This window comes from Catharus ustulatus, chromosome 3 (genome assembly GCF_009819885.2).
Source record: "Catharus ustulatus isolate bCatUst1 chromosome 3, bCatUst1.pri.v2, whole genome shotgun sequence".
Lineage (NCBI taxonomy): Eukaryota > Metazoa > Chordata > Aves > Passeriformes > Turdidae > Catharus > Catharus ustulatus.
Genome location: NC_046223.1, coordinates 67,699,415 through 67,712,894, shown reverse-complemented (window position 1 = coordinate 67,712,894; position 13,480 = coordinate 67,699,415). Strand labels below are relative to the sequence as shown.

Sequence of the window (13,480 nt, the reverse complement as noted above, 5' to 3'; positions counted from 1 at the left end):
GCTTGCCAGCTACTTAGAATGAAAAACAGCATATAAAGGGGAAGAAGACTGGCTGGAGGTTAGCATAAGAGCACATCAGCAAGAGTAGCTCAGCTGCTCTGGCACACTCAGCTACGTGGCACACACTCCCTTTTCAGTTCAGTTTTTGTGGCATGTTTAAAATTTTCATACTGCTGGAAAAACTGAAGGCTGTTTTTGCGAGATGTTTACACGGCAAGTGATTCCTATTTTGGGTGGTTTTACAAGCTTAAGAACTAGGTATCCACCCCAGAAGTGCCTTAAATAGGGTGGGCAATACCTCCCAGGGGAGCTTTGGAGGGAACTGCACCGACATTGCAGGACCAGGCAGTGACAGGAGTCCTGAGTTTCAGAGAAAGGCGGCAACAAGGGGCTGGGAGGAAGGGAAGGATGTGGGAAGGTACTTCTAGGGGAGGGTAAGGAAAATGTGGCAGCAGTCACAGGCCATGTCTGATAAGGTCTGACAGTGGTCTCCAGCAAAACTGGACTATAAGAAGGACATAAACCACAAATTTGTCCTCCTAAGCACTGCCAGATCCTGAAAGGCAAAAAATACTCACATATTCTCCTGTCTGAAGAATTTCAGGTGATCCTGAAGGATCAGAGCTGATTAAGTGTAACTTAATAATATACCCATTTAAATTAAAGAAATCAAAAATATTAGAAGAAAACTGGATATAAAATCAGCCACTGTCTTAGTGCCTTTTCATTTTGGGAAAGTTTTGCATAACCATCTCTGGATTACACAGTCTTAAATGTCAGTTTTGCAGTGATGCATCAATGAATAGGTGACAAATACTAGATTGCTACATCCTGAGACTCATCTGCAAGTGAGGTAACCAATAAATGAAGACAGATGAAATTAGGATGAAATTAAAAGATTAGTAAAAAGATTTTTTTAAAAAATAAAGAAATTTTAAAACACCCCAAACAAACAGGTAAAAACCCCAGAAGACCTCTGGAAATAACTTGTGGCTGTATAACCAGGAACAGCTTTGTAGTTTGTCATCATCTTATGAAGACTCTGGTCATAAGCATCTAACCCAGAAAACAAGCCTGAGACATGGGTGATAGCCTGTAAGTGGAAAGTAGAAAGGAAGACTCCTTAGGAAGCCTCTTTCACAGGAATTTCCAGCTATGGAAGAAGTGAGGAGATAGGCCATCTGAGAGATTTGTACATCAACCAGTGTAGCATGTAATCACAGAGAACAATTACTCACAGTTTCCCCTTCCCAAGTACTGGCAAATGAGAAGTGATTCAGGCACTAAGCAGAGCTACCTCATGATGGCTTAAAATATCATACCTAAGCTCCTAATTCAGAAGGGTGTGGGTCTCAAGTCCAGTCTTGATTTAGCCAAGGTTATGCCTGTCTCAGTAAAAGTATCATGCATGGAGCAGGATTTTAAAAATTATCATGAAGTTGTTGTTTTTTTTTTTTTTTCACAAATATATAATAAATTTTTAACTAAATTGTTGGGGTTTTTTGCTTTCCACCTCCTTTTTTGACTCATCAGCATGGCTGCATGGGCTGTTCAGAATACTACTATGGGGCATGATCTTCTCCCACACTGACTTGATGAAATCTGGTTTCAGCCAAGGTAATGGAGTCTGGCCACTGAATATCTAACAGCATTTCACTGCTGCTCACAAACGAGGGCCTGACCAACACACTGCTAGGACCAGTGGCTTCTGAAGCTTGGTTCAATTGAATTTTGAGACAGCAACATATATATTCACCTTCCATGAACAGAGCTTAATAAAATACTAGTGTATTCAGTAATAATTGATTTGATAGACCATAGACTCAGAGAGGCAAGTGTTAAAAAAGATAATGGTTCAGTGCATGGCCAGGAAGACAGGCTGACAGGAAGTGACTCATCTGCCCCTTGACTGCACAAAGTACTCAAAAAGAAAATTAATCTGTAGGTTAGCTCAGCAGACTGCCACTGCCATAGTGCTTTAAATTCTCCAATCATTGTAGCACTCAAAAAAACATTAAAACTTGTGATTATTTGTGGAGGAAGTTGGTTTACAAAGGGAAAGGAAAGAAGTTAGCAGTGTTCCCTGCCAAAGCACTGATAAACGGGTTCTGTAGCAATGGCAACAGTGAGGGAGAGAGTAAATCAGCAGCAGGTATCATTTTCTTATTACAGTGAGCTCCTCATTTATCTTGGATGCTCTGAATTCATGCTATGAATCAGAAGCAGCACCACAACAACAGTATTTCAACTAGTCTGGTAAAGAATGATCTCAGCAGTATCTGCTTTTCCAAATTTATTCTCTGGTTACATACCCCTCACGCTTGGGTGAGTAGGACCTGTTTACAGACAGTTTGGAAAGGCAACAGTACTTTTCCTCTGATAGTATAGAAAAGATGGGCCTTTCTGCAAGCTCAGTGGAACATCCCTGATGTCCTTGTGCCTCCTTTTCTTTGCTTTTAACTGGGAAACAAGTCCCAAGTGGCCTTCCAGGCAGAGTGACCTCAGAGTGACTAGATTTTTCAGTCGCCATCTTTGATTGTTTTGGGCTTTTGTTCCATTTCTCATGTTACACAAAATGGAGAAGCAGAACCCTAAAATCTCAAAAACCTCTGGTCAGTAAAGAAGCACTGTTACATTTCATAAAGTATACACTGATTACTTTTAATCAGGGGAGTCTGAAAACTTTCTTTTTTATGGATATCTAGTATATTGTCCTGCAAAAATTAATCACCAGTAAGACACTAGCAAAAATGGCATATTCACTCTTCCCAAATTCCATAGTCTATGTTTGGATTTAACTGCCTAAAACATATCTAAGTGGTAGATAGCAACCCAACCATGCCCTTTCCAGAAAATCTGGAAAGTGTCCAGGGCATTATCAACTTTCTCCTAATGTGCTCAAACATATTGTTTTGAGAGTTGGAAGCTTGGCTAGTAAAGACAGTAGCAATGTTCTGGCTTTGCACTAGCCAGCCAGTAACATCCACCAAACCAAAGAGCTAGGAAGGAGGATTTCTGACTGTAAATGAGACCACCATGCAAGTGGCTGATGCAAAAAATTCAAGTAGGAAGATCATCACAAATGTTCATAGGTCCAGAATTCTTGACCCTTCTTTCAGTGCAGACACAGCACCCTGTAGGATGCCTGATTTTCACAGGCAGAAGGTCATGGGTGCACGTCAACCTCACCCTGGCCATAGGTATGAGAAGGAACATGATAGGGTGGCCCTGTGCTTTGGGAGAGAGGTGGATAAATTCCACTTGTTTTGGAGCATGGCATGTTTCCAGTGGAGGAACTACCACACAATCAGTAATGTTGCTGTCATTTTGGCAATCTTTGAACTGTAAGCCAACATTATCCTAATGTTCACTGCATTCACTGTACAATTTTGAAATACTTGGGCTTCACACTCCCTCAAGTCTCTGAAATTCTGCAGTATTTTAACTCACTTGGTTTCAAAGGAGCTACTTCTACGCAAATCAAGAGAGGACCAGATCTTTCTGCTACCAAGTCTCCCAAGGGATTTACTCTGCTGTAGGAACCACTCTGTTCTCAGTTTACCTTGCAGGTACTATACAAGAATATTCAGTGGACAATTCAAACACAGAAGAAACATACCAGGCAGGACACTAAAAGAAAATTAAGGCTTACCTTTCTCTGTAAACATGAATGCATTAGTAGATTAACTTCCCATTAGACAAATGAATGACACAAGATGTAGCATGCTACAGATGACAAACTACATACCAGATGCAGTAAAACGCTAATCTTAACTAAAATATCCAAGTAAACATTATCTGACTCAGAACCAAGCCACACTAAGGAAGCTCTTCACTGCTAGATTTGAAGTGTAGTTATCTGCCAGGGCTTAATGCCTGCATTAAAGTTACCCTGGTTACTGACAACTCCCATTCAATCACCTGAATCTTGTTGTCTCTGCAGTGAAGACCTGTGTGTTTATTACAGAGTTGGGTTTTGATAAAATGACCCAGAATACAGATACCTGAACCAGTGTATTTAACACCAAAATTAAAAAACAGAAATAAAAAAGCTCTCGATCCGTGTTCTCAACACCAGCTGTGTGACAAGCAGCACAGAAATCAGAGATGAAGCAAAATTGTCATGATATTGATAATACAGAAACACTACAGCATGATGATAGACCACAATAATGGTAACTATGCTGAGACAAATAGCACATATAGATGAACAAAATATAATGACATAGCTTGAGCACCATCATTTTTCTAAAGTGGCACAGCCACTTGGAAGGACAATCTGAATAATGTGTAGTTCTAACCGTTACATGAAATAAAGGATGAAGTCAATTAAGACTGCTCTTCTGCCAAGATCACTCACTCTGGACACACAAAAATAGCTATACAAGTCTTTTGGAGTTATCAGTTCAATCAAAACAGTGAACTGAGAGAAACAGCCTTGGGGAGAGTTTAGAAAACTAAAAGCCAAATCGGGCCTGCAGCAGATGCAGTCCTTGCTTATGTAAAGTATATGACCCTTAAAGAAAGTATGTTCACAGGTCCAGGATGATTCTATGAAATGCTTTGAAAACCACGGATACAAGTGATAGAAAGGTGAAGATTCAGAAGAAACTGAATGTTAAATAATTGGGAGGATATATACATGTTACATGCTTGGATTTTTCCTAATCTCTTTATCCCAATCAAAATCTAATGCAGCATCATCCAGTTCTGCTATGGAGAAGAGAGATGTCTTTGTGACCACGCTGGCTTTACTAGAATTTCCCAATGCAAAACTCTTCCTTTTGCTAGGATTGCTCATGTGCACCTTCAGCGATGGGCTGTGGCTCTCCTTGCTGGTGTCACTCCTAATGGCAGGTGAGGTTTCTGATTTTGCCTCAGGACGTGATACAAAGGAGAACGTTGACAGTTTAGTTAATGTGCTGGAGCACACCTTCCCTGTGCTTGTACCACCAAGCTTCTCCTCTCCCTCCCTTTTCTTCTCAGTGGGTGGAGGTGACACAGCATCAGACCTGACATTAGAGTGTATAGTTCCACTTTCTCTGATCTCTTTCCCTAAGGCACGACTCTGATGCTTGTCTTCCCCTTTATTATCAATTGATTCTTTTTCCAAACTACATTTTCCTAAGTGAGGTGATGGCATCTTGCTTTTCTCAGGTGGGCAGCATTCTTCTTGAAGCTGCTCGCCCTGGACCTGCTCTCCCAGCTTAAAAATAGTGTCACTCGGAAAAAGAGAAAATTCTTCATTTGTCTTCTCTGAAGAATGACCAAGCTTTGTTCTTGGTCTGAAAGAAAATTTAGCTAGTTTAGCAGCTGGGGGACTTTCACTTTCTTGCTCAGGGGAACTTACTACCTTTGTTTCTTTCACTACTTGATCTTTACTTCTTTTTCTTATGGAAACTTCTTTACTTTTTGCTGCTACTGATACGCTGTTCTCTTCTCCTAGCACAGAATCTTCACTGCTTGAGAGATCTGGCAGGCCAGAATCAGGCCCTTCTGAAGGAAGGGCCTTTGCCTTGGGGTCCTGTGTACTTGTGAAGAATCCATATGACTTCTCCCTGTGCAGCCTGCGCCAGCTTCTAGAAGCATGTTGTCTAATAACTGAATCCTGCACACTAGCACTTGGTGCTGGGTCTGCAATATTATCTTCTGAAAGAGAGCAATTGTGTTCTTCAGTTCTTTTCCTCCTTAACTTGGAATCTTTGTCCTTTTGTTTCAGAGGAGCATGCAGACCCACAGCTGCTAGTGACTCTCTTACTCCATTTTGCTTCCTTGGTATTGAAGCAGATCTTTTTTCAGAACTTGAAGTTTTTGAAGATACATTATTTGGAGATATCTTGGGCACTGGAGATTCTCTCAGAGAATTTTCTCCAGCATCAATGATGCTCCCTTCCACACTGTCAAACCATGACAGGCTGTTTGTATTTTTGTTATTATCATGTGCTGGGTTGCACAAGGGTTCTAGATGAATATTCCCTTCACAACTGCCTTCAAGCAAAGGTGTCTGTGGCCCAGAGTTATCCTCTTCTTGATTTGAAGGTTCTGACTGAGACCTTTGCTTTGATTGCCCAAGTGCATCCTCATTTGAGCACCTTGTGGTAGCACTGAAATTTGTTTCTTCAGGCTGCTGCTGGCTTGAATTTTCCTTTTGCAATCTATACAAAAAAAAAATTAAACAATAGTAAATTAATTTTCTTCCTTTTTCTTTCTTCATTGCATTAGTGATACATAATATGCATGACTGGAGGAAAGCTACAAATAATGTTAGGTCACAAAAGTGTATTATTAAGTTTCACACACAGCTCTGAAAGCTGGTGTTGCAGTCTGTCATCTTTCAACACCTTCGACAGTGAGTGGCAGAATTTAGCGTCCCCAACAGAAGACAGACAGATGGACAAAGAAAGCAACCACCTAAAGTGCATTTCCTTGAGAAACCAACCACACAAGCAAAAAAAACCAAACAAAAAACCCCAAAACAAACAGTTTTGTACTACTTACAGATTTTACATATTCCGTAAGTCTATCTTCTAGAACAAGAATCTAATTAAATCTTATCCTGAACCAGGTAAGTCTCAAGTTAATTATTGGAATGGAACACCTAGATATTACTTGGAAAACTGCGTATTTTTTGGTTTCTATCATAATCTCTATATACTCAACTTGTCAAAAATGTGATAGAATGAAAGCATCTCAAATCACTTATAAAATTTAATTATCACTGGCTGTGGCTATCAATATCATCAAGGCCCTCCAAAACAACAGAGATGCTTGAGTGAGGGTTCCCTCCAATCTCAGAATAGCTGATGTTCTGTCTATTGTACCTAAACACATATTTTCCAAGGTAGACAGCATTGTGGTTTTTGCTAAACAGTGATACAAACCATGAGTGAAAAGGAGCCACCTTCCATCCCAAAAGTCAATGCATTTGTCTAGAATAAATGATTCTTATGCATTATAAACAGTTTCTCCGCCCTGGGAGAAACGTAACACTATATAGACATGTATAGACATGTTTAGAATAATTACTATAATTGTTTATTGTTTATAATTGTCTATTCTTACTCTTTTAATGGAAGGTGGCAGAAATTATATGACTCATCAAGAAGGGATGAGATATATGATACAAGCTTGTTTTATTGAAATATAGTTTAGGGGGAATGCATGGAAAAGTCTTCTAATATAGAATGGGTTGTTTTACAGGGAATACTAAATGAATGTCCTCTAAGATGCTTAAGAGAGGGAAGAAGAAATCAGCTTAATTTGCAGCAGAGGCATTTGGTGGGATATTGGGAAAACCTTTATGAGCATTGGGTGGAGCAATCATATAACAGACTACAGAATGGCAACAGAAAATCCTCATCATTAGAAGGCTATGGAGCTGATAATATGAGTTCCTGCCAGGAAGGTCAAACACAGATTTGATTCTCTGTTTGTATTTGAGCTCCCATCCAATCCTACATTTCTGTGACCCCTATGAATTACCTCTGTTTGAAAACTAGCTAACTAGCTGTCTGTCTCTTGAAGATATTTCACTTTCATCTATTTCTGTTGACTCTCTGGTTATTTAACACATCATTACTGTAAGTTACAAAATAAGTCTCAAAAATATTCAAAGGACAAGTGAATTCTCCCAGCTGTTTCCATTAATTTCAAAACCATTAATATTTTATTTTCCTTTGACAGTAAGAAAAAACAAGTTTCTTTAAAGCCTAATCTCATTTCAGGAAGAAAATGCAGTTGGTTTTTTAGGGGTTTTTTGTTTAGTTTTTTTTGTTTTTGTTTTTGTTTTTTTAATTTCTTTCGAATTCTAGGGTGTTTCTCTCAGGTTCAGTACATGAAAAGTTTTTTGTTAATGTCAACAAATAGATTTCCCAAAGATTATCGCAGTGAGCTGAAAACTAGAAATGCGACAGTGAAAATTTCAGCATGTAAAAAAGAAAAATCACCCAAAAGAACAGAACATTGATTCAGGCTTACATTTTTCATTAATGGAAAGGGAAGGATCCTGACAAGCCCAATACAGAAGGCAGCTTAAAAAAATCATGAAGCAGATCTGCTGCATTTTATTAAACAAGTAGCAAAAATTTATATAAAATTATTTACTCAGCTACAGAATCTAGCATTTTGACTCTAAGAAGCACATTGAAACTTATCTGAGCATAATATTGGGATATGAGTTGGGAACTCATTAAAGTACTTGTAAATTCTATAACCCAGAGGCAGAAATGATCTTGTGATGATCTCAGAGTGCTACTTCAAAACTATCTCCCTGATTATCCATGTCCTCAAAAGAAAGAGTGTCTTCCCAATGTCAGAACTATTTTTAGACCCTCTCCAGACATTATTGTGAAACAAATTCTGTTTCCCTTCTGAATTAGTTTGTTACTTTGTGTATTATAACCTGTCAAGTCTTTGTAGCTCTTTGTGCAGAAGATCTTTCAGCTCCAGACGCTCCAATATGATTTCACACTGTGTTCGGTATTGCTCCATTGGATTTTCTGGAAATGAGGTGTGTAAGGCATTGATGCCTCCAAGAAGTGCACCCCCCTATGGAACCAAGGAGATTAAAAAAAAATAAAAATAGGAAAATACCTTTATTATTAAGCAGCAAATTTAAACTACAGAGACTATGTTATCTGAAATTCTCCCTTAGATATTTTAAAGCTTAAGGTAGCAAATATTTGCTAACTGCATCCATACAAATAACCCTATTACATCTGCTCATGTGGCCAAAATTGCTCATAAAGCAATTACACGATCAAGCCTGCAGTTTACTCATACTTGTTTATTTTTATTGACACATGGAATGGGAATATTATGAATATTCCTGGTACCAAATGCTTGAGAACATCATGACTGAAAATGAAAATTATGATTGAAGATATATTCCAAATACCTTGTAAAAATTGTGCTCATGTGAGGAGCTTTTTTAACTGAAGAAATTCTGACTGCTAGAAGTTTTCATTAGCTTGGCCTATTTTCTTAAATGAAAAGACCTGGATACTGAGATTTGTCAACACAGTGTAAATTATTGGGCAGAAATATTTCTGAATAGCACTTTAAGAGTAACTTACTATTTGTGAATAATTCCAGTGAATTGTAAGTGATATTAATCTGGGACAATTTTTGCTGTGCCTTGTAAAAATGAAGTAGTTTTTATTCGGAACAGAGCATCTGCACAGTGACTTGTTCCACAACAAATTATCTAGAATAGCTCTGTACTTAATTGCTCTTTGGGAAAAAAAAACACCACAAAATCTCTATTTTGCCACAGATTAGTTAGCATTTACCATTCCTGTCTAATGTATAAAGCTCAACACAACTAATGAACAACATGTGTATCAAGTGCCATGGGCACAATAGCAGAAGTCAATGAAGTCTCCAGATCCAGAAAATTGTTACCTATGGCATCACATGGATTACATGTCTTCAATTGTAGTAATTTCTGGTTTCTCCCATTTTGCATTGTTAAAATATTATATTTTTAAAAATACACTGAAAAACATCACTCTGTGGCTAACTAAAGCTCCCTAAAACTACAAACAGCTACAATTAAGGCTGTCCATGCAACTTTTAATGCATGCCACTTAAGTGACCACTTGGGGGTTTTTCCACCCATCACCTCAGGAACTGAAAAGTCCATAGGCAATGAGGGAGGGACTCAGTCTCTTGGTTAGAACAACTACAAGCAGACAAGGAAGACCAGATTCCATCTCAGATGATATGTTCTAGTTCTCATGATTCACAAAGAACCAGTCAAGAAAAGAAAGAAAATAAATCTCTAAGTGGTATCCTGATGTGGTGTGTGCATGGAAGGAAATTGCAGACAACAGGAAAAGCACTCAAACACTCAAAGTGCCACTACTCTGAAACTGGGGCCCCAACCATCTCTCGGGGGTATGAGCTAGTGGACAATTTCTTCTGGACTGTACATAATTCAGCTCCAGATCAGAGGAGTAGCACCATCCCATCACTTTGCAAGGGTTATACGAAGATAGGTGAATTGATATTTCTGAAATATTCAAGGCCACTGGAGATGAACTGCAGAGAGAAATACATTCAGAAATTGAGAATATTACCTTTAGAACAGCAGGTAACAAACAAAATATTGAGCAAAACACTGACAAAAGATACTTGCTTTCAGACTGAGTACTATCAACCTGTGACTAAGGACCCAGTGGAAAAAAAGAGGACAACGTGGTTATATATCCTGAGATATTGTAGCTAATGGGTAACAATAATTCTTGCCCTCACTGTCATTTCAGTCCTTTACTTAGCCATCACAAGGAGCTCCTTTTAAATACTGTGTGTGCATGTGAAATTCTAAGTGAATTTAAGACATCTGTGAAGTTTCATTCCTGTGCTGGTGCTCACATCTCTGAGATACCTGCCCCTCTGAGATTCTGAGATGGCATTTTGAGTAAAGGGAGGAAACCATATGACAAAACCACTGCAAACTGAGGGAAGAAGATCTAACACAGAGAGAGAAAGTATTACAGGGAAAGTTAGTGGAAATGAAAAATGTAAAATGCCTAGGGATGGAAATACAAATTACAAAAAGGAGTAAAAGGAGAGGGTTTGGAAAGAGAATAAAACATGGATGGGAGCATGACCAAGAGAAGGAGAGAGACAATGCTAGCAAGAGAACGTGAGGCAAAGATCAAGCCCGGGGGTTTGGAATATGCTCACAAAAGCAAAGTAGGAAAGGGAAATATAAACACAAAAGACTTCGATTAATTAGGTTGATGATGAAAATGTGATGGCTCTCCTTCCCAAAAGAGCTCACAAGAAATGCCCAGTCACAGAAGAACTGCGAACTTTAATTTTATACTGCCAAGAACATGATTTATTGTAGAAGTTGCAAAGACAGTGTCAAAGAGGGAGTTTGCTAAGCTGAAAGGTGGCAGCCAATCCTTCCAGAATGATACTGACACGTCCTCATTTACAACCTCATTCTAGAGACTGACAATTAGGCAGGAAGCACAGGATGTATCTGTATAAAATGTGGGATAATTTTTTCTAGAGAAGGAATCTGTTTCTGAAAATAAACTTTTGCATGCTACTTCTATCTTTTTAAAATAAAACAAATAAACCACTTCCTTCAAAAAGAAACTACTTCAGTGATTATTCATACTTTCCAGGAGGAAAGTAAAATCTGACCTTAAATAGCAAATTTCAAATTTGCATTTTCCTAGCAAAAATGAACACATTTGCCTACTTGCTCATTAGAAGCTTAGAGTGGAGCAAAGATGGTAAACATACCATGTACTCCCAGGTAATCTGCAGGCAAATTTCTCACTGACTCTTATTAGACAAAAATATGTTACACAATGTCACAGGTTGACCCCAGCCAGGTCAACCTGCAGCCCTTGAGGGCAGGACTGTATAAAATGAAACAGTGACCCACAGTTAAAATAATTATTTTACATTTACTTGTGCTGATCAGGTAGAGAGACACATAGAGGAAAATACACATTCATTATTATCATATACCTACGTTTCACTTTTTGATCTGTTACAGAAAGAAAATAAATTAGTATTTCAGAATTCTTATATTAAAAACCATATTAATTTGAAACTACTGTCCCATCAATTTTCCATCTAGTTAATTACAGGTTTAATTACAGTTAATGAAGACTAACGTGGTATCTTCTGCAGTTTCAATAGCTTCATATTTTAACTCTGATGCAGTGCTGTCGTTGAAAAGCTGAGCTCTTCAAAACAGTGCAAGATAATTGCAGCAGACAGCGAAATAATCTTTTCCTACTTAATAAGGTCAGGCCCTGTAGTATTTTTGATACAAATTCCATTTGCAACGTTGTGCAATAGATTATCTTGTGGCACAAACTGCAATTAGTCTCTCAACCCTGACTGAAAGGACAAGAGACATCACGAGTGTCTACCTGCCATATGTGACTTTGTGCATCTATCCTGAAGAGCTTTGTCTCCAAAAAAAGGAGCATATCTGCTTCCACAAAGGTCTTTCAGGCCCATTGAACTAATAGGTGCTCTGTAAAACTGTTTTAATTTGAAAGTATTCAAATCAACCTATACAGGAACATAGGAAATGCCATTTTGCATCAAACCAGTCAGCTGAGTAGAGGAGTACACCATCTCTAACAGAGCGAAACCCAAATATTTCAGATGTGCTAAAAAACACCATGCATAAAACTTTTGATAATCTGCTTATGGTAATTTTTGCCGACTCCAGAGCATGAAGATTTATTTATCTTAAAAATACTCTGTCTGAAGTAACAGTGTCTATATGATTTTCCACATTTCTACTAAAAAAACCCCTTCTATCAAATTCACATTTATTTTACTAATTCTAAATGTGCTGCTTTCTCAACATCCCAACAATAATATTACAGAGTAAATTAAAATCTAACCTTTCACATTTTTTCAATGCCTCTTTGCATAGAAACATTACGTAAATCCATGTGATAATTGGAATGCATGGTTTTCAGTCCAACCAAAGTTTTGGAATTTTAAGGTTTCTAAGAATAAAATTCATCTTCTAAATGTTCTGAATTTTACTATTACTACCAACATAGTTTAAAATTATTTAATGGCAGAATAAATTGTAGGTCTAGGAAACTGTTTGAACTTGCACCAAAGAATGATTTGGTTCTCTCATACTAATTAATGAGTGACTATATAACATCATGGAAGAAAAACCTGTCAGAGGCTATTAAACACAGTGATATACACACAATTTCTGTCTCAAAATGTCTTTAAAATGTAGACTACCAAAAGCCTATAGTATGCCAGAACTTCACTTAGACTGCAAAGTCTATAAAAAAAGGTAGCAGGCATTTATCCTATCCCAGATTTTTCAGTATAATCTCTGTTTAAGGATTTTAACAATCAAGATGGACTAAAAAAAGACCTTGTCAAGGTCTCTGATTACCTACTTTTCATGAATCTATAAAATCCTTTTCAAAGAGAAAAAGGGAGCTGGCACATGTCTACATGTAAAACTGAATCCCTTAAATGTGGTATTGCAGCAATAGCAATGTCTGCAAGAAGCCTTACCTGCATAGAAGATTCCATCACTGATACTACAGTTACAGCATCTTCCAAAGTCACAGTATCCCTAAACATCAACCGGGCATGAGCTATCAAAAATAAATGGATGCCAGGGTTACTGAAGTCAAAAAACAATTTTTGGGTTTTTTTACTAGAAGGAACAAGATATTTCTTCAAATTTCTTCAGCCCTCAAACACTCATGCATGGGCATAACATAAAAATAAATACAATAATTTTGATTTCAATTTCAACAGAAACTGGAAGGATTAGTTTTTCTAGTGAACAGTGGGGTGTAATTTTCAAATTACAGTTACAGTGACAGAATAAAGATTACTCTTTAAATTGCTTAAAATTCTGCAGTTAAAAATGTAAAGTGCTGGATATCACAACAAAGAGTGTGATATAAAACATCCTTATCTACATAGGCACTTTTCATCACCACAGAGTAAA

At 37.8% G+C, this 13,480-nt stretch overlaps 1 protein-coding gene across 1 annotated transcript in view; it reads right to left on the bottom strand.

The window, feature by feature from the left end:
* Positions 1–3,997: 3,997 nt before the first annotated feature.
* The window catches only part of MCM9 (minichromosome maintenance 9 homologous recombination repair factor), a 49,718-nt gene continuing 40,235 nt past the window's right edge, over positions 3,998–13,480 (bottom strand). The window contains exons 10-12 of the mRNA XM_033054789.1: positions 13,036–13,118; positions 8,402–8,547; positions 3,998–6,155 (exon numbers count right to left, since the gene is read on the bottom strand). Of these exons, the coding sequence (XP_032910680.1) occupies positions 4,646–6,155; positions 8,402–8,547; positions 13,036–13,118 (1,739 nt within the window). The 3' untranslated portion in view covers positions 3,998–4,645. The remainder of the gene's footprint in view (positions 6,156–8,401; positions 8,548–13,035; positions 13,119–13,480) is intronic.